Here is a 22,452-nt window from a genome sequence, read left to right as displayed (position 1 = left end):
TTAATATAAATGAAGATATTTGTCGGAATTCAATTCATTATAAGTATTAATTCTATTCTATATTTTCGAATTTTATGACGGATTCTTCTAAAACTTATGACGCGGCTTGTAATAAGAGGTCGTGGGAAGCTATCTTAAACCTTCCAGTACAGGAGACGGTTTTATCCGCCAAATCATTACCGGGATCTTTACTAAAATCAGATCGAAAAGCAGCCGAATTCGTTATTATGGTATGAACCAATACGATTTGTTTCAATGTTTGGTAATAACATCGGAAGAACTCATCGCCTTACCTTTTTTATTTCATTGTAGAACACAAAGTGCATTTTTCATTATGCGCAAGGAACACAGTTTTTGACCAGGTGTCCATCTTAATTCAATCTCTTCTAGTTTGATTCGGAAATAGAGTATTTGTTGTTATATATACGAGAATATGTATACGAGGATATATTGAAAAATTCTTAGCCTGCTATAGAACCAAACAAAATTTCAATGTAAAAAAATTTTATCAATCAACATATTCTCCTCTTAATTGGATACATTCATTACAGCGAACCTGCAACGTCTCTAGACCTTTCAAAAAAAATGTTTCTTCTTGCTCTGAAAACAAGACCTCCACAGCTTTTATTACCTCCTCGTTGGAAGAATATTTACAACTTTTTAAACTTTTTTCCAGTTGAGGAAAGAGATGATAGTCGGACGGAGCTAAATCTGGTGAATGAGGAGAGTGTTCCAACAATTCAAACCCTTAATCACGAATTTTTTTCATGGCAACATGAGATTTGTGTGCAGGGGCGTTGTTCTGCAAAAACAAATCACCTTTGGATATCTTTCCGCGTCTTTTCTCTCCAATTTTTTCCCGTAGAGTGGTCAGTTATGTCGAACAGTAATCTCCAGTTATTGTTCTACCCTTATTACTCCATAGCAATCCCAAAAAACTGAAGCAAGAACTTTTCCAGCAGATTGGACACGAAACTTCTTACGTCTTGGAGAACCAGAGTGTCGCCATTCCATCGATTGTTGCTTTGATTTTGGATCGTAGAAATGTACACAAGTCTCATATACAGTAACAATTCGGTTTGGAGAAGTCTATATCGTTTTCAAATCGAGCACAGATCGAACGCGATGCTTCTACCCATGCACGCTTTTGGTCAACAATCAAACATTTAGGGATCCAGTTCGCAGCAATTTTTCTCATGTCCAAATTGACATGAACTATATGATGAACGCGTTCGTATGAAATATTCAGTGCTTCAGATATCCGTTTTAGCCCAATTTGATGGTCTGATAAAATCATATCATGAACTGCATCGATATTATCGCGGTGTGACACAGAAACTGGCCTTCCCGATCGGTTATCATCTTCAATGGGAAATTTACTTCTTTTGAAGCTTGCAATCCAATTTTTCACGGTCGCATACGAAGGACATTGATCACCAAGGGTATTAAACATATCTTCGTAAATGCTGCTTACCTCTTAACCCTTTAGTAGTCTTCAGAAGAAAAAAGGATACTCCACCACTGTAATTTGTAACGAACAAATGGGTTTGAAATGGTAAGGATTTACCCGACTCGGCTAGAATGAAAGGGTTAATAAGATCAGAATCAATGTTGAGTGTGGTCGATCTCGTTTCTTGTTCATATAAAAGAGAAGAAGTAGCTAGCTCTCTAGCCTAACACGTTAAGCCTCGGTGCGGTCCAGAGCCGCTAATCAATTTACCCCATAGCCCAGAGCGGTCCTATGGAACGGTACCGGAATTAGTATATTTTGGCCTAACATTCCATTGCAACGATTTCTTTTCCCAATGCGCATAATCCGTGCTGATGACAAAAATGATAAATCGCTAGGAAAAACCACAAAAAATATGCCAAACTCGTACCGATTCGAGAGATATTCAATTATTTTACAATAAATTGCCAATAACATTACACCATCTCTGATTATGCTACGGTATGAAAAACTTGAAGCAATCAGAGGTAAGTGTAGTTTTGAATATACCGTCTAAAATCGAACGAGTACGGCATCAAGATTTTTGCGCTTATGCCAGAATGATTTATACATTAAATTTGGAAGTTTACGTTGGACAACCCATGGGATCTATTTCTGGAACGGTAAGACAAATTATAACTGATACCTGGTTTACCAGTTGCAAACTCATGGATGTTTTGCTTCTAGATCTTAGGCTGACGCTTATTGGTACTCTAAAAAAAACTAAGCGGTAATTACCTTCGGAGTTTATAAAACTATTACTCATGAATCCATCCTTGTTTGGCTTATGTACCAAAAAAGAATGAAATGCACTAGTATGACGAAATAGATTCAGCCACAAAAGAGAATGCCAAACCTTCTAGCGTAACTTTACAATGCAACTAAATCTGGAGTTTATGAGTTAGATAAGAAAGCAGTAATGTACAATTGTGCTAGACGCTGATTCATGGTAGTATTCTTTGCTCAATTTGGTAGCAATTAGTACGTATATAATTTTTTGTGCAAGTAATCGAAACATAGATTTGGTGGGAGGAAAAGTTCTACAGCTAGCACATGTGTGATTATCGGAATCACCGAGCAACATTAAAAAATCTACCTCGTGAATTAAGAAAGCGTAAACACAATGCTCACAATATTTGTGAATATCATGGCTGTGTCTGGAAAACGTTTTAAATAACAAAACTAAGCTAAAGAAACTGTAAAAAATGTTGTGAATATACGAGGTCTGGTTATTAAATAACGAGACTGCGCGTCTAGAGGGTGCCCTAGACGAGTAGTGCGTTGAGTATCTAGATATATTGTCTTTGCACGTCCTAAAACACGTTTCCGTCTCTATTATAGTATTTGTCCTGTAGCGGTTTGAAACAAACGTGTTTTTTTCTCATGCCGGAAACAGGAGCAACCTATCAATCTCAAATTTCTTGTTACATTAAAAAACTCCGACTGAGTGCTATAAATTGTTGCTAGAGGCCTATGTGGCCGATTATCTATCTCGTGCATGTTTTTGAGTAGTATAAGCGCTTTAGTGAGAGCCGAGAGAGCACTGAAGATGACCAGCGCCCAGGTCGCCCTTTGATTGTTTCAACTCCGAAAACATTGAACAAAATCAACCAAATTGTCCATAGAGATCGTCGAATGAACATCCATATGATTGCTGAGGCTGTAAACGCCGATAAAGAGACGGTTAGAAAAATTTTACACGAGAAATTACACATGACAAAAGTCTGCGAAGTTTGCAAAAAAATCTGACCACTGACCACTGACCAAAAACTCTTGAGCCAAGGTTAGAAAAAGATCTACTTTGAAAGGGGCCCGATTTGAGTCCATGGAAGCGGTAAAGCAAAAAACGGCAGAGCTCTTAAAGGCGCTCACCAAAGAACACTTCCAGCACTGCACCGATCAATTGAAAAAGCATATGGAAAGGTGTGTGGCGAGAGGAGGGGAGTATATTGAAGGGGAGCATACGAATGTAGAATAATTTTCATAATAAAACCCTAGGAAACACCGTATTGTACTGGTGAAACCCCCAAGCGTCTACCGACGCTCGACCCTTTTCTGACCTTCTGAGTATCTGCTTTTTATTACAGTGCAGTGAAAACATTTTTTTAACAATTTAAAATTATTACAACAGCAAATAATATATACTGATTAAAAAACAAATTAATACGTTTTTGAATGAAGAAAATCGAAGCACTTTGAGAAAATCAACAAAAAATTAAAATAAACAAATTGTGCCAGGTAATATTCTCATAGTGCTGATTTTCCCCCTTCAAAAACGACCCGTTAAACTTCGTATTGCTTCATTCGATAAATAAAAAATCTGAACTTTTGTATAAAATAAACAACTTAAAACAAACAATAAGAATCCTTCTTTTATTGAAACAAATAAAAAAATGCTCGATAATGAATGAAGTTTGCTAATTATTTTCGATTAATTACACACGATGTTGCTTATTTTCCTGAAATACTGACTATTTATAAGATTTCAATTTCGGCTTTCTGATAAACTATATTTTGTTTTGTGGTGCAGAAATAAACAAAGATGACCGGTATCATTAAGTGCTCGACTAATGCTAATTAAATGCTGAGAAAAAGAAGAATTTTTCAGAAGCGTCACTAAAAAAATAACTTTCCAGGTTTTCTCAGCATATTGCTATCTTTGATGAAGAATTATAGACTCATGTGGCAAGCATTAATTTTATAGGCCCTACCGAGGCCACACGAATATGTAGTTCTTCACCAATAACAATGTTCTGCCGAGAAAACTGGAAAAGTAATTTTTCCAGTTTCCGAAAAATTCATTTTTTCCGCAGCATTCAACATTCATCTAGTATTAATTATACATGTGACTCAATTTTATAAGAATAGTGGTGTTTATTTCAAGTCGATAGGATTAGTATTAACAAACTTACAAAGTTTGGAAGTCTGGTTTTATTTTATACCGCCAGAGATCCGCTCCAAATAGGTACTACGTCATCAACGCCGATTGTGTAGGAGAGCGGCCGGCTGTTGGATAAAATGCTACTGGCTAGAGTGACTTGTTGCTATTTTTGTTGATTTGTTGATGAAAATAGAGCTGGAACTACTTATTTTGGCACAAATAGTAATTTTATGACTGTTGAAATCTGCTGGATGTACCAGATGAATAGACAGGCAATAGAATGACATATCCATGGTTCAGAAACAAGATTTTATATGCAGTCAACCTCTTAATTTTGAGCTACGTTAAGTGTTAAAATTTGAAAAATATATATTACATTCAATTTACTTTACTAGACTTCGATTTTATTGGACTTATTATTAAAGTAAAAGAGTGTCTCATTTTTACAACAAAATAATTAAGATGAGGTAGGGAAATACGGTTTTGTAAATTTTATAGTATCTCTAGGTTTTGTCCTGAAAATCAACCGATTTTATTTTTTACTCAAGTAGTCAAATTTGCTTCATGTTCAACGTGAATTTGAAATATTATTAGTTCTAAAAAACTGGTAGCGCCCCTATTTTTTACAAATATTCAGATTAGATCCCGTATGGATGCCACGTCAATGCAAAAATACAAAAAAATCAAATCTCAAGTAATACCTTAAAACTAACTCATTGTTACAATAATATTTCAAGCTACCCTGTATCGTAAGATTTACAAAACTACTTGTACTTGATAAAACAGTATATTCCTTTTACTGTCCTTATTCATTGTATCACATCATTTGTTTCTGTAATTTTTCTCCCTTAGACATACCTCATAATACTTCATTTGGTGCAGTAATAGTGATATTGCTACATTTTGGTACCATACAATATTTATAACGAACCGTTGTCTATCTATGCTTATACGACACGAGGCGGTAAAATGGTAAAACAGAACGGCGTGATGTGAATGCTACTGTAAACTGGATAGCGAAACTAAATCGGCGCTGGTGACGTATACAAGCGATTTGAGCGTTGCAAGAAAAAATGAGGGCGAAGTAAAAATATTCCATTTATATCAGCGCTATTATGAGTACTAGACACGTGCGGTTGTAGATTTTTTTTGCTTTACAGTCACTCTGCATCTATATCTAGAAGATATTTTGTACAATACTTGTTCTGCTTCCAAAATACATAGACTTCTACCAAAAGAGATTTTTTGGGAATTCTTGTGTCCCACTTCCCTAAGTAATAATACTATTCCTTCATGGTACTTCAGTCTTTTAGCAGAGTAGATGCTCTGCTCTTTCCATGGCTTACTTGCAGAATCTGCAATTGTGTTCATCTGCCATGTCCATCGTATTTGACGAAGCAGTGACCTGTCATAAGACCGACCACCAGTTTCATGTCTTTTCTGGTTATCACGAGAAGTTCTTCAGATAGCTGATGCGGTTATGAGTATTTTGGATTGTCTTAGACTTGTCTCCGTTAAGACTCAATCTGATTCTTTAGCCATTCATTCAGTGCGTTATTGATGCGGCATCTCGTGAGGCCACAGTAGAGTTCTGGTCCAAGGTATGGAGTCGTTGCCCGTTTTTGGGCAAGGCTGTTTGCTTCCTCATTTCTTGGTATATCCTGGTGGCCAGGAAGCTATATTAGGGTTACTTTGTTTTTGTTACCTAGTGATTTTAGAGTATATTTACATTCCCACGCTCAATAGCGTGCAGAACTTTCAAGGTCGTTAGACTATCTAAAAGCTTTTTAGAGAGGTTTCTATCCAAACACTCCTGAGCACATTTGTTTATTGCCAGCAACTTTACCTAAAAAATGGTAAGTGACGTTCCTGGTTGTATGGAGAGCTTTGGTCCAGAAATGCCCAATCCAGCGCTAACTACGAACCAACCGTCTGTGTACCAGAAAGATACATTTCGAGATTTTTGTTGGCACATGATTGGTGGTCGTTAATTACCATTTCGAATGGGGTATCTATTTTCAACATGGACATTGGTCTATTGGTTTGTCACAGCTTTCTAGCTTTATTAAGAAATTTCCTGGCTTTAGTTTTACTTATCTCGATTAGTCTGGGAGTCGCTAAATGCCTCGTTCTTTATTATGAGATGAAGAGGAAGCAGATTCAATAGCACCTAGGTTGTAATTGGGCAGGTTGACATTGCCCCTAGATGTGCGGTAAATTGCAAAATATATTTTTTGCTTACCCAATCATTTAAAAATATAAACCAGGCATCGTGTACAGACCCATTCTCAATAAAAATACAGTCCACATCATCCAAATTAAATTGAGGGAACTAGTGACAATTCTCACTTTTACCACTAGAGTTTTTTTAAACAGGTTGAGTTCTCTTAGCTAGTTTCATTTTATGCACTTCTTGTTTATTTCAAAATATTTATTTTCCGGACTCCAAGGGTTAATATTTAATACATCATAAAAATCGTTTTTTGGATGAGGAACTCTTTTCACATCAATTTTTTTATTACTTTTGAAATTATTTTATTGCAGCAATACTTTTTTCTTGGCATTATTGCGGACCTAATGATCTACGGCACGCATTTTCACGAACTTACACTCCATTTTTAATCATTTTCAACTTATATACTAGATTTACGAGTATTTTCAACACTGGTAACAAATCGAACGTAGATAGAAATACGAATGGAATACATATAATTTAGAAATAAGAGTCATCAATTTTACAATTTTGTATGAAATAAATAGTTTATTATAAATGTATTGTTGTTACAGAGATATCAAGTTATGAAAGGGTTTATTAATTGCTATAAAATTTGTTGAATTCACTTAACAAATAAATAATTTACCAATAAAATTTGTAGAAATGAATTACTATAATAATTTACTTTTAATCTTATCTGCTTCTTCTCATTTTCCTGAAACCAAAAAAGAATTAATAAACACATACCTGAAGAATCAAGATGTTGAGACAATACGATAGAAAAAAATACCAAATCATGAAAATTGATATCGTTCAGTGAATTTCTAAATTTATTCATTCAAATATGAAAATCAAATCGATTGGTTATACTATTTTTTTGTATCTTTAACTATAAAATTACGGAATAATCTGATGTTTTATAAGATGTTGAAAGAATCTACGAGACAAGAGGGAAATAGACAGATGGAGTGATTCCAGAAAAACATCGGATTAAATCAAAGTTTTTTATTTCACACATCAATTTCAAAAATTTTGCTGGGAGATTAAATCTATCTATAGAAACTTGCATTGTGGGTTCACAGATTACGTGGTTTGTAGTTTCGTCCTCCTTCGTGCACCAGCACTCTGGATAGAAGTCCAGTCACTAGTCTGATTTTGAGCCTATTTATCTTGCAGCCATCACTCACCAGATTTTGAAGGACTCCCTTACACTCCAGCACTAGCCTAGAGCATACCTCAGCTGTTATAGTTTGTATGGCAGCTCTGCTATCTGAGCAGATCGAAATTACTGTGTTCCTGTGGTGTCGATTGTGTATTACGGCCTAATGAAGCAGTTGGTAAAGGCTATTGAAAAAGATTAAAGCAGGAATATTTGTCGGTCCACAAATAAGAACAGATCTTGTCTAGGTATATCAATAGAAAAAAACATGGAGTTGACAAAAATTTTCTAGACATATCTAAAGCGGAACACTATGTTCAACTGGTAAATGAAATGCCTAACAGTTTCATATTACACAGCCTTTTTCCAGAGAATTTAGGAGATTCCAGTGAAGAACAGGATGAAATAATTCTCCGGGATATGAAAATTATGGAGGAACGCTCTCAAGGACGATGAGATATGCACATGATGGCAGATTACTGCTGGAGTTTAAGAAAATACTATTCAAAGATGCATTCGAGAATATCGTGTAAATAAAATTTTCGGAGTGTTCACTGAGTATCTGGCGACTACTTAGTCTCATTAATGAACCTTTCTTCTGTCTTTATATATAATAAAATATTAATATCACATAATAATAAAATATGTATGATTTTTCAATTGACTCGTGAATTTAACTTATAATATTATAATGAAAAAATAAAAAATGTATTTAAATCATGCCGTACTTACTTTTTTAAACTAATTTCTCTTAAAACCTTCGGCCTAGCTGCTCGTTTAGGTCTTGGGCTAAAATAAAAAAAATCAGCTTAGTCACAAAAATTTTTTCAAAGCTTAATTTAATATAAATCCTCCAGATTGATTTGTGTTATGCGTGCTAAAGAAAGAAACTGTTGGGTTATAGGCTTGGACCAGCTATTCAATTATAGATTTGTTGAGAACGTCGAAATATCAATCACCTGATATAAAAAATAACTTGGACAAGTCTCCAAAGTGAATAAATCCACTATCGGATAATAAAAGTCAGATCACGTCATTTGAACCCCCCCCCTCTCCACTTCACCACTTGATAACAAGTAATAACAACCCCCATGATTTATAAGTTGAAAATTATAGATTTAGAGACTGTACTTACGACATAATTGTTTGTGTAGATCTGGGTGGCCTGAAACAAGAGAGTAGTTTATTTCACAAAAAAAAGGGAATACATTCGCTTAACACATTGAACCCAACCAAAATCAATGAAGTATTTTCTCTCTACGGTTCAGACCCGTTCTGGGACCTGAGGATAGTTGCCTTCCAGCCCAGAGCGTGTGGACCACACATAAAAAACATATTTCGCTCTTTGTATTGCAAATATTTTTTGTTTAATATCTTGCAGTATGAAACTTGCAAAACAATTTGTCTCTAACTTCTTTATTTTTAAACCTATGCTTTCATATTAAATATTTAAAAAAATGTAAATGTACTGTATTAAATGTATTAAATTTCCTCATGACCCAACAATTTTTTCCCTGCTTTAATCTTCATATGACATTTTTTGTATGAAATGTAATTTTTCTTATTTACCTTTCTACATAAAAGCAAGAAAAAAATATTTTGCAAATTTTATACTTGAATTAGAGTGTAATTTCGATAAAAACGGGGATATTTATTTCAAATGAAAAGGACGAGAATATTTATTTCTTTCATGCGCGGTCCATAGACTCGGTCTTGGCCCTGGAAAAAGTTGTATTGATAAACTTGCCCTCGAGCCCAAAGCCTGAGGACCTCACATAAAAAAAATATTATTTCAAATAATTTTCTTCTCTTTTTTTTTTCAAATTACTTGCATCATGAAACTTGCAAAATGTTTTTCCTGTTTTTATATTTTTATACTCGTGCTTTTATGTGAAAATATATTAAAAAAATTAAAATTTATGAAATTTTCCCGAGATCCAACAATTTTTTTCCTATTTTAGTCTCTATATGGTAATAAGCACTATAATTGACATTTGGTATATGAAATATAATTTTTCAATACCCATTGTTTATTTTTTTTATACTTTTACATAGAAGCATAAGTTTAAAAACAAAAAAACGAGAAAAAATTATTATTTTACAAGTTCCATTCCATAGACCCGCTCATGGCAACGGGGAAAGTTGTATTGATAAATTTGCCCTCGTGCCCATATTGGGCTTGTACAGCACACATAAAAAACATGATGTTTTCGTACTTTTTATTTCAAATATTTTTTTTAAATCACTAGCAGTATTAAAGTTGCAAAATAATTTTTTTTGCTTTTCTTGGTAAAAAATATAATCTATGTAATTTCCTGGTTACCCAACAATTTTTTCTTTCTATTTTAGTCGCCATATGTGGTGTAATTTCAAAGAAAAATAAGCATCATTTTTTGAAATTATTTATATGAAATATAATTTTTCAATACACATCGTTTACTCTTTTATATTTTTACATAAAAGCATGAGGTTAAAAATACAGGAGCAAGGAAAAAATATTTTGCAAGTTTCATACTGCAAGTATGCAAGAGAATATTTTCAAAAATAAAATGAAAAGATTTATTTTAAATGTGAAGAGCGAAAAGAATTATTTTAATGTGAAGAGCGAAAAGATTTATTTTAAATGTGAAGAGCGAAAAGATTTATTTTTTTCCTGTGGGGTTCATAGCCTTTCTTTGGGCTCTGAAAAAAGTTGTATTGATAAAGTTGATCTTGGTTTTAAAGTGGGCCTGTGGATCATACATAAAAAACATGATGTTTTCGTACTTTTTATTTCAAATAAGTTCTTTTTTTTAATTACTAGCAGTATGAGAATTTCAAATTTATTTTTTTTGCTTATTTGTTTTTAAACCTATCCTTCTATGTAAAAGTATTAAAAAAACTAAAATATATTTCCCGGTGAGGTGTAATTTCCAAGAAAAATTTTTTATATGAAATGAAATTTTTAAATACATATAGTTTATTTTTTATACTTTTACATAAAAGCATAGGTTTTAAAATAAAAAAAGAGAAAAAATATTTTGCAAGTTTCATACTGCAAGTAGAATATAATTTCAAAAAATACAAAGATTTATTTCCATAGACCCAACCTGAATCTTGGGGAAAGTTGTATCGATAAACTTGCCCTCCAGTCCAGAGCGGGTCTGTGGACCACACATGAAAAACATGATTTCCTCGCACATAAGAAAATGTGGAAGAAAACAATACAATAATTACTATTTTCGACTTAACAAAATAAAAGAACAAGTTACTTACATTTTCATATTTTCTTTTCCTTTTGAATCGACAAGTTTTTTCTTCTCCAAATTTTCTTCACTTTCAAAACCAGAACTTGTTTCAGATATTTTCAATTCTCTACTTCTTCTAATTTCAAGATCAGTCACCGTTGTTTTAGGCGTACTATCAGAAACGTTAGTCAGCCCTCGTACTACCCTGCCATATTTGTCGAGATTCAATCTTTCGAGTATAACTAGTGCTACTTTGGTTCCGAGGCTGTAACATAAATTAAATTAGTAACCGCAAGTTTGGCTATTGGATTCTAAAACTGGAGCTTTAGTTATGGAGAAACTTCTTTCCCTAAATGTATATCAGTACTATGTGATATAATAATATTCATCCTTCATGAAACCATATTTTGTTTTCTCTTTTAGCAATATGTCATTCACTTCTACCATTCTATGTTGTAATAAATAAGTTGTTCTGATTTGAATATTTTGAATAGGATATATAAGCTCCAATAATTTTTGGTTTGTTGTAGCTATTATTTTGTTATCTTCAATTCTACTTCTAACATCGTGTAAAATGATTATTTTATGCTTCTCTATAGCCAATTTCTCCATTAAGTTTACGTTGTTTATGACCATCACTTTGACAACTCCACCCTACATAGTGAGTGTAATGGGGAATAATCATACCAAAAGAGTTCTGAAGGGTGAAAAGGTCTTTTGGTGTAAGAATTATGAGAAAATGGTTACAATACAATGGAAAGTATTCTACTGGTACAAGCTAATATAGTGAATTATGAGTGTGTTCCCCTGAATCAAAGCTATCAGAAGAGCGACCATCACTTTGATAACTCCACCCTATATATGAAAATGTAGTGCAGTATAATTATGTTCCATTGACACAAACAAACATATTGAGTATAATGGGGAATAATCATACCGAACATCTCAAGATACAGTATAAATTGCAAGGCAAAACATAAAGCCCTGATGTAGAAAAAAAAGAGCCTATCTGAAATATCGGAATCTAAAAACAGAAGAACACCAACGATATATTATTGAACCAAGCAGTGTACACGAGAGTATTAGGAGAAGTTCTCAATCGAAATGCAGTATGATCTTTATGGAAAACAAAGATGGATGTGGAATTTTAATAAGTTCTAGAAAACTATCAACTACAGAACATATTGCAGCCAAGATTTCACCTAGACATCAAAATAAACGGAGTCAAAACTGCAGGAAAAGGATACATGATGGGAAGTAGCGACTTCCGAATTGTATGCTACATAGATGATGCTGTAGATGAAGACTCTCTACACCGAATGCTTTCAGATTCAGCCAATCAAATAACTGGAAAATTCAGAGAAAGAGCGTTTGATCCAAAGTAAAATATCATTGCTATTTTTCCGCCCTAGAAATTCCCTGTAATAACTTCCATCCGCTGATGACCTACTAGGTGAAAGTGTAGAAACTCTTAAAAATTCTCTAATAAGTACTAAATTTTAAGAGGAGAGTTACCAAATAGTTTACAAAAAAGTGAGTAGAGTTGTGAATATTAGATAAATGATTCAACTAACAAAAAGCAATGAAGAAGAAAATGCAACATCTCGATATGATTTCCATTTTTCACCTATATACGAACAAGTTACTTACATTTTTCTGTTTTCTTTTCCTATTGTTTGAACAGTGTGTTCATTTTCAGAATTAGAGTTTGGTTCCGACAATCTCATTTCTTTACTTCTCCTAATCCTAATATCAGTTGTCGATGTTATGGGTGAAGTACCAAAAATATTATTAAGCCTTTCTGTTGCACTGTCATGTTTGTCAAGACTCAATCTTTGGATTATTATTTGAGGTACTTTAGCTCCACTGCTGTAACATAATAGTTATTTATTATACAAGTGCGTGAAGTGATACTTTTACGCACGAGTTACTTAAAAGTACTTCACGCACGATACAATATTTTATCTACGACTATATTAAAACAATACTTTTGTTGAAAACAGAATTATAATTTAAATTTGTGAGAGTTTTCAACATTGAATAATGGGACTATAACGTTGATGATTTCCATTGACATTGGCTTGAGTTTTCCGAGAAATATGCAATAAGAACATTTTTCGTAAATTTTTCATTTTTTTAGTGTTAAACCAATCCAAAAAATCGCCATATGAATGGCAGTACTAAATAGTGACGTCTTTCAATTCCACTAGTACCCATTTTAGAGTCTCCTTTTCTAGCTTTTAAGACTACTGACTTCGTTATACTAGCAGTAGTTGATTGGAATAAAATTAAAAAAAAAAAAAACAAAAAGATTACCTGTAATTTGTGTTTTATTACAAATATTAAACAGCTTACCTTCCTTTTCTTTTTGTGACATTTGAACGTTTGATTTTCGTATTTGTTTGTGACTTATCATTTATCCTTCTGCTCTTTCGTTGATTTTGAACAGGTGTAGAGCTGCAAGAGAATATCAAAGATGATTCACAATAAATTTTTGTGTACAGAATATTTTATAAATATTCGTAATAAAACTTGTAACATTTCAGAAAGGTTTAGGAAACAAGTAGATGAATTATTAGAGAGACATCACAAAATACTTAATTTAGACAAAATAGTTGAAGTTTTATGATTTTTTATGATAAGCTAACGGTATTTCAGTTAATAAGAAAAATTGTTTGCAGACATGCGAGCCTTTCAGAAATTTCCCCTACTTATATTTTTTGAAAGCTTGAATGATATATGTTGACAGTTAATATTTGAACTGAATCATCACATTACTTTTTGATAGAACTAATGTGTGAGAGGTCCTATTGTCATTGTGGAGAATCATTCGTTTTCTGCGATTGGTTAGGTTAGGTTAGGTTTCCTTGATTTTTTCGAACACTTCTGGCACACAATTGCTGGTGTACCATTCAGAATTAACCGTTCTACGATGCACTAATGGAACCATGACGGCATGGCTAGTTATTCTTAAAACTCAGGTGACCATTTGCTACCTGTCAGCTTCCGCTGAACTTAATCATAATAGATGTTTCTTGAGACAATAAATATTTTTTGAATCTAGTGATATCAAAGTCTTTGAAAGATTTTTTAATATAATCCAGACAGGGAAGGCGCTGAGGGTGCTATAATTTCGATTCTCTTCTTCCAAAACCTTTTATAGAAGCATTTTTCTACACCATAGCAAGCCTATCAAGTCATCCAGGACATATCGATATGTCTGGGCCGGGTCAAATTTTGTCATAACGCATTCTTTAATGAATGATATTTGATTAAGAGTGTTTTTATGGAATTGGCATTTCAAATATATAGAATCCACAGAGGGTTAAAGTCTTGGTATTGGCCAGCTTCAAAAGCTGCAGTGTCAGTGCCTAGCCTTACAATGGAGTGACAAGACCTTTAGGTAGATTCGAAAGGCCTCGATCAATGGAATAAATTCTATATATAGGTAGGGAATATACTCACGTCGTCATTTCTTCCCTGGTTTTTTCCATTAAACCCAGCCTAAAATGAATAAATAATATATTACATATTAAACAATAATTTGAGCCATTTACTTTATTATTTTTTAAAAAGAAAAGAATGTAATGCAATGACAATCATCTAATAAGCTGCATGACAACAAGGGGTCGGTCATGTTGTTGATGGTTCTAGGAGAGAAGACTTACTGGAGCATTGCTAGTGATTATTGTTTGATGAAGTATGGCTTTTTTGAGTGGATATAGTGAGAAATTGACTCTTAAGAGCTATCAGAAGAAAGTTCAGTAGTGTGGTTGTGATCCTTTTGATCGACGGTACGAAGATATGGAGGAAGATAAGAACTAGTGGCCACGCGTAACCGAATTAGACAGACTGTTTTCCGCACGAGCTTCATAACCAAAGAAGCTATGAAAAATTACAAGGGTTTGGAAGCTCACAATTACCTCATCTCTAATCTTGTATTTTCTCTTCGTCTGAAAGTGCTACCAGGGGAACGTATGATAGTGCTTTGCAAAGTTTATATTGTACATGCAGCACTGTAATGTTCTTATTTTCTCTTGTTAGCCTGGAATTAGGATTTGACTCTTATAATATTTTGTTTTAATGCCCGAATCACTTTTCTAATCACTTTCATTGCTTTCAATTTTCCTAAATCATTTTATGTGTGTTCATATATCTTTTCATTGGATGAAACAATATACAACTGAATAGTGTTTCTTTGTTTCCAATTGATTTCAATTTCCCTGCTGAAATTTATGTCTTGCGTCCCTAGGAGTAATTGAGATTTTTTTCAGATATTAAGATATCAAACTAAGAAATTTAGAGGATCTTAGATCATCTTTTCACATTTCAATATTTCCAGTCTTTTACGAAGTTTTGTTCAGTCTCATTATTTTGTCGATTCTGCGAGATGTAATTATTTTTGTTGCCAGGATCACGTCAATATGAGTAAGATTCAAATTTAACTTATTTTAATATTTTACAGTAACTAAATTTATTATGCTTTTAATTTATAACGTGATTATGTAATAATATAACTTATAACAGGTTTATTCACTTTATTCTTATATATAGAAAAATGTTTTATTTATACGTAAATAATAAATAAAAACTGTATTATAAAAACATACACCATATTGCCGGCAACGATAACCTCGTGATCATCAAGCAGACAACTGTTCAATTATTTCATATCAAGATCTTATAAAATAAACAAACAATAAATACTTTTTAAAAAATGCAAGCATCCTTTCGCCTATGATGAATAAGTTGAGCAAATTTTTGGTTTTTTTCAATGTTTTTGAGGCCAAAGGACATCCCAAGCGTTCTTCGTTCTACCTGACATATTTCCTCTTTTAAATCACATACACAACAGTCTTCAACGTTAGTAAACTAGCACCATACACATACGAGTATATTTTAAGATTTTTTTTCGTATTTGACACTTTCTTCTTAACATCAAACAAAACTTAAAGCATTGTTCAAGCACTGCAAACACGGCCATAACTGCAGACTAACAAGCCAGGAAGGTCATGAGACATACGAGATTGATTCGAAATCCCATCAAAGCTCATTTAGAGCCAGAGCGCTCTGCGTGTAAGTGGGAGTGAGAGGCTGCTTGTTCAGTTACCCTTTTTCACCTACCATCGGCATGGAGCTCTCATTGATTGAGGAACAGCGCATCAACATCAAGTTTCTTGCAACGCTAGATAAGAATGGCCACAAGTTTTTTTATCCTTCGAAACAAGTTTACAAGTGGTTAAGGAAGTTCCAGGAAGGTCGTGAACAAGTGGTTAAAGGGATTTGTGCGTTGATTCGATTAAGGGAATTTGGATTGGAAGTTTTTCTATAATATCAGGTTTAATAATTGAACTTGAACTACCGGTATCTACAAGTAATTTTAATTTAGGATTATAAATTTTGATGTAAGGTAATGCGTGTTCTGATGAAATGTTAATTTCTACTAAATTACTTCTTGTCGTAGGCTCGTTTGTATAAAATTTTTATTTTCTATTTTGCCATAGTTATGTACATTTGATTTTGATCAGTATTACCTGTAATCTGATTCTGATAATTATGTCTTTCGTCTGATTGTTCATAGTCGTTTGTGAATAGTTCTTCGGATGTAAAATTTGAATTTTGTCCATGATATCCAAATGGTTGATTAGAATTGTTATTATTTGGTCATCTTTGTATATGTGATTTTGTGGAGGGATTTCTGGAAGTGGTTGACATAGGTGTTGGTTTAGGAAGTTGATTCATGGATTTTTGGTTTGGTCTGAAAACGTTTTGTGAAGGTCACAATACTTGTCTATTGGTCGGATATTGTTTGGGGGATATTTGTGTAGGTTAGATATTAACAGGTTGACTAGGGAATTGATTAGCTGGTTTATTATTGTCAATGGAGTGATATGGTTGTTGGTAAGAGGGTTGTCTTGGTCTTTTGGACAATATTTTGATTGTTGGTAAGATTGTCGATGATTACTATTAAATCTGAAGTTGATGCTCTGCTATTGTCATTTAGATTGCCGTATAATTTTTCAAAGTTTTCAAATTCATTCAAATAGGCCATTGCATCTTCCAGTGAAGCTGGATTTTTCAGATGCAGATTATCTCTTAAGGTAGTACTACAACCTGTTATGAAAGTGCTAAGTGCAGGGAGGCCGAGAAAAAGTGTTCACGAAATACTGACACAAAAACTTGAAATGGAGAAATTGTGTGCGAAAATCTAACCGAAGCTGTTGACTCTAGAAGATAAATCAAAGAGAGTTGAGTTCTGTGAGGATTGGTTGGGAATCAGGGGAAGGAAGGAAGAGACTTTCTCAACGGAGTGATCACTGGAGATAAGCCCTGGTTTTACGAATTCGACGTGGAGTTCAAATAGAAAAAAAACAAGGAATGGAGGCTAGCTGAAGAAACAAGAACAAAAAAATCGCCAAAATCAAGGTCCAAAGTTGATTGTTTTCTTGGATTCTAGGGGTATTGTTCGCAAGAAATTTGTTCTTCCCGGCCAGAGTGTGAACGTAAGCTCTTACGTTTAAGTTTTGAAACATCTCGGAGCTCGTGTGGCCCGAGTTCGACTGGATTTAGGACAAGGAGGCGGGTGGATTCTTCATCATGAGAATGTGCTTGCCCACACGTTGCTCGTTATCCATGAGTTTTTTGACCGAAGTTCAATCACCGTAACAGACCACCCGCCTTATTCACCATATTTAGCCTTTTGTGACTTTTTCTTATTCCACAAATGTAAAATGATGCTTTGCGGTAGATTTGGAAGGTATCAAGGCAGAGAAGACACGACAACTAAAGACTTTCAGCAATGTTATGAACGGTGGAAAGGACGTTAGCAGAAGTGCATCTTGTCTCAGGGAGAGTACTTTTAAGGAGACCATATTGTAATACCTGAATAATTGTGAAAATAAAATTATTATTCAACTTTCATACATATTTTCCGGAAAAATTTCGTAACTAGTTGAAATAGAAACAACTTCCCCAAATTTTTTGATCGCAAAGAAGGAGAAATAGTTTCAGAGCATTCCTACTTGAATAAAAAGTCTTAGAAGTGGCATAACTACAGATAAAATGGAAATCAGATTTGATACAATAATAGGAAGATCTGAAGAAGAAATATTGATGAAAGAAGTTATAGAGACAAATTTAGAAAACTCGCAAAGAAGTGGTAAATAGGAATTGAAACTTGAGTCTGTTCTGCGCCAATTTTAATTGAACACCCAATCTATAATTAGTTCTGTATGTGTAAATATATATTCCGATTTATGTGTATATATATACAGTGCTTTTCAGATAAAAGTATCCACATTTAATAACTTTTGTAATACTGGTATTTAGAAAAAATCCAAAAACACGTTAATTTATGTTGGAAGGGGCAAGCATTAGGGCTTATTTAAACTTACTGTAAAAGCCACCCCCTCGCCCCTAGCAGCATCCCCTTTATTTTTTTAAATTACTTCCCATATTTTTTATGTAAAATTTGGATACTCCTCTTTGAGCTGATTTCAAAAATGTATAATACTTGTAGGTTAAAGTGGTTAGTTTATGAGATAAACAATTTTTCTTTTAAGAGCACAAATTTTACTTATTATTTACTTTCACCTTATTTGCCTGTACTAAAATGGGTTGTACAACAGTTGAAACTCTTTAATCTTTTTAACTGTGCTATTTATTATGAAGTTACAATAAGTGTTCAAAATGAGTACCATTCACTTCCATACAATGGTATAATCTATTTTGAAATGCCTCTCTGACATTGCTTAATACGGCTGGATTTAATTGTCGACATTCATTTTCTATCCTCTCTCGTAAATCATCCAGAGATTCTGGTTGGGTAGCATAAACTTTTGTTTTTAAATACCCCCATAAAAAGAAGTCTAGGGGTGTTAAATCCGGTGACCTAGGTGGCCACGCCCCCTTCTACCTATCCAACGAGCGGGGAATGTTTCGTTTAAAAATTGTCGGACAGGCATAGCATAGTGTGGGGGAGCTCCGTCTTGTTGAAATACCAGTAAATCTTCGGAAAGGTTATCATCATTTTCTATTATTGTTGTAATACGTGGGTCAACCCCTTCCCTGAGTAACCCAAGATTGATTCACCATTTAAATTTCCGTTGATGAAGAAAGGTCCGACAATGTGGTCACCTAGGATACCACACCAAACGTTTAACTTTAGGGGATGTTGTGTATGGAATTCACGCATAATATGTGGATCACTTTCAGCCCAATATCTACAATTATGCCTACTTACTAAGCCATTTAATGACCATGAGCATTCATCAGAAAAGCAAATATTGTTTAACAATTGTGGATTGTTATTGATAATTTGCGTCATTGATTCGCAAAACTCTAGACGACGATCAAAATCATCTTCATTCAACTCGTGCACCAACTTAACTTTGTATGGGTGGTACTTGAATTTATGTAGAACTCGGAAAACTGTAGAAGATGAAACACCGATCGCTCTACTTATTGTTGACAACGATTGGGATTATTGAGCCTCTAAGCTGACTTGCCCTAAAATTGCCACTTGGATTGCTTCGTTATTTACGAGTCCCTCTCGCTTATGCACTTTATTGCAAACAGACCCTGTTGTGGTAAATTTCTCCATCAGTTGAATTACATACTTATGAGTTGCATGTCTTCTGTCATGTAATTCGTTAAATATTCTAGCAGCAGCTCTTGCACAATTATTATTTTGGTAGTATAAACCTACAATTTCAATTCTTTCTTGCAAAGAGTAAACCATTTCAGAGAAACAAAATAAATAATGTATCATCAAATTACACTATCAATATCAATTCTAGTTGACAATGTCAAACTTTAATAAAAAGTAGAGTTTTTTGTTGTTTGGATTTTTTAAGTAGAATAAATAGGACAGTTAAAAAGATTAAAGAGTTTGAACTGTTGTACAACCCATTTTAGTACAGGCAAATAAGGTGAAAGTAAATAATAAGTAAAATTTGTGCTCTTAAAAGAAAAATTGTTTATCTCATAAACTAACCACTTTAACCTACAAGTATTATACATTTTTGAAATCAGCTCAAAGAGGAGTATCCAAATTTTACATAAAAAATATGACAAGTAATTTAAAAAAATAAAGGGGATGCTGCTAGGGGTGAGGGGGTGGCTTTTCCAGTAAGTTTAAATAAGCCATAATGCTTGCCCCTTCCAACATAAATTGACGTGTTTTTGGATTTTTTTCTAAATACCAGTATTACAAAAGTTATTGAAGGTGGATACTTTTATCTGAAAAGCACTGTATATATTATCGTTAATTTCAGTAGGATAAATAATAACATTAATATACTTACCTTTGCATTGCAGCGATTTTTTCATCTTCATTTTTGCTTAGATTTTTATTAGATAAACCATCTACTTCCAGTGAATGTTCATTTACTATTGAAGAAATGTTATCTGCAAACTGATATAAACAAATATATAAGAGAGAGATTTAAGTGAAGATTTAGTCGATGAAGGTTATGTTTTCATCCAGTTTCAGCAAGAAGAAGAACCTGATGCGATAGAGCCCCAGTCATCATTAAAATCGAAGCATTCTGTACCTGGTCCTTCAATTATCAAGAGCTCCAGCTGTCAACAAAATCAGAACGGTCGGTACCTACCTAACCCAACTAACATCGACACCTAATAAGAAGAAGAAAAGAATGAAGCAGAAAATGAGAAGGAGAGGAAGCATTACTTAAGAATTCAAAGATCAAATCTATTCGGGTTGTCAAAAGGAAAGTTTTCGAATCATCATCTAATGAATCAGTAGCACTTTCCTATAAAGTAAGTATTGATTTTTGTGATATTTATTTCCTTGATAACGATGAAGAGCAATACATTGATACGTTGTACCAAATATTTTACCTGATGACTTTAAAGGAGTTAATGTTTTTGGAAAAAAATCATATAGATTATTTGTCTTTAAAGTCTGCCAAGTAATTATGATGGTTATGGTGGCGTATTTTCTAAGCAATTGCCCACAACATTTCGTTTTCGTGATTCTTTCAGATTATCAACTTCAGTAGGATTCTCTGACAACATCGCCAAATAAGTTCTCGTTTAGGTTAGCCTTTGGTATTTTTTTGCATAAAGATTAGATTTTTTCAAACGCCCACATTATTTTTATTTGGGTTTTTATACATTTTAATTTTGGGACAAAAATAAACACCACATTTGCAGGGGCAAGATTTTTGAAGATGACAGGAGATAACAAAACTGCCCTATGTGTACATATAATTAATTAATGAGAATTCTTAATAATTATGTGTGTGATTTTTTACTAAATATTCACTTACACTACTAGATGCTTGATTCACGTTTTGCATCTCCATGTTTGTGTTTTCAAAATTATCAAATCTTGATTCGGATGGTGATGGCAATGATATGTCAATAGAAGAATTGAGAATCGGCATCCTTCTACTCGGACTTCCGTAAAATTCGTTAAGTAAAGTATCATCCGAAATTGATTCGCTCGCTTCTGCAGTTAAAGAAGACGTTCTTTCTACAACCGACACCGAGGAGTTGTCGATGTTTTTGGTATGCTCTACTGGCACTGGGTGAAGGCATATTCGATTCTTGAAAACAAAAACATTATCAAATGATTATTTCGAGAAAATTCCAATTAGTTTTCATTCTATTACTCTGTATTCAGAAATGGGATTATTTTTATAACCTTATTCTATTTAAATAAAAGTTGAACATGTAAAATTTTGGAAACAAATGTCTGACTACACTGCCGGTCATAAAATTAGAATATATTTTAGAAATTCAATTTTTTTTTGGTTTTTTGTTCGGTTATACCACAAAAAGTTTTCACTGTTTTATACTGAATACACTGTTTACACTATCACTACACCATCAACATTCACAATTACACTATCGCAAAATTAAAGACCAAAGTGTACTAACATTAATATATTTCCCAGCTTTCGAATACTTCATGTATTCATCGTCTGGGAATTATATAGTTAGATATTCATAATAATATTAAAAATGACGTTGGATAGAAATAATGAGAGTATTGAATTTTGAAATTGATGAACCTAATGTTATTTAAAACATATTACAAATTTTAACAAACTGCAATTTTTAACTAATTTAATTCCAGCACATAAGTATTCAAAAGCTGGGAAATATATTAGAGTTGGTATACAAGGACTAGAATAATAAGGATTCCAGCAACTTTTGAAATGAGAACCCTTAAATAAATTATATTTTCAAGCTTTAGGGAAGTCCTCTTCCAATTATCAGGGAGCTACCATATAGAAAGAGCATCATGAGTTAGACTCAATTATTGCGATCCAAAATATATGGATTCTAGAATAAATTTCAAAAATCTTCGATCACCGGAACTATGGGACATTTAACCTACTTTGAGAGAAACTTAACCGAAGGGCTTGGTAAATCAGTCACTTTCGAATAGAAAACCCATTAAAAGGAGACCTTACCGCAGTACATGTATGATAAGTAAATGGTATAGTGGGA

The 22,452-nt window shown here is 33.5% G+C and overlaps 1 protein-coding gene across 4 annotated transcripts in view; it reads right to left on the bottom strand.

The window, feature by feature from the left end:
• Positions 1-7,103: 7,103 nt before the first annotated feature.
• Positions 7,104-22,452, bottom strand: part of LOC130441408 (peroxisomal ATPase PEX6-like) — a 31,326-nt gene continuing 15,977 nt past the window's right edge. The window contains exons 8-16 of one of the 4 annotated variants that reach the window (XM_056775074.1): positions 21,264-21,542; positions 20,277-20,386; positions 14,437-14,475; positions 13,327-13,428; positions 12,622-12,840; positions 11,000-11,236; positions 8,880-8,909; positions 8,477-8,533; positions 7,104-7,300 (exon numbers count right to left, since the gene is read on the bottom strand). In XM_056775074.1, the coding sequence (XP_056631052.1) occupies positions 7,279-7,300; positions 8,477-8,533; positions 8,880-8,909; positions 11,000-11,236; positions 12,622-12,840; positions 13,327-13,428; positions 14,437-14,475; positions 20,277-20,386; positions 21,264-21,542 (1,095 nt within the window). In that variant the 3' untranslated portion in view covers positions 7,104-7,278. The remainder of the gene's footprint in view (positions 7,301-8,476; positions 8,534-8,879; positions 8,910-10,999; positions 11,237-12,621; positions 12,841-13,326; positions 13,429-14,436; positions 14,476-20,276; positions 20,387-21,263; positions 21,543-22,452) is intronic. The other 3 variants (XM_056775075.1, XM_056775076.1, XM_056775077.1) reach the window with 3 other exon arrangements.

The sequence above is a fragment of the Diorhabda sublineata genome, chromosome 3, assembly GCF_026230105.1.
Source record: "Diorhabda sublineata isolate icDioSubl1.1 chromosome 3, icDioSubl1.1, whole genome shotgun sequence".
NCBI classification, from domain to species: Eukaryota; Metazoa; Arthropoda; class Insecta; order Coleoptera; family Chrysomelidae; genus Diorhabda; species Diorhabda sublineata.
This window is presented reverse-complemented; position numbering and strand designations above follow the sequence as displayed.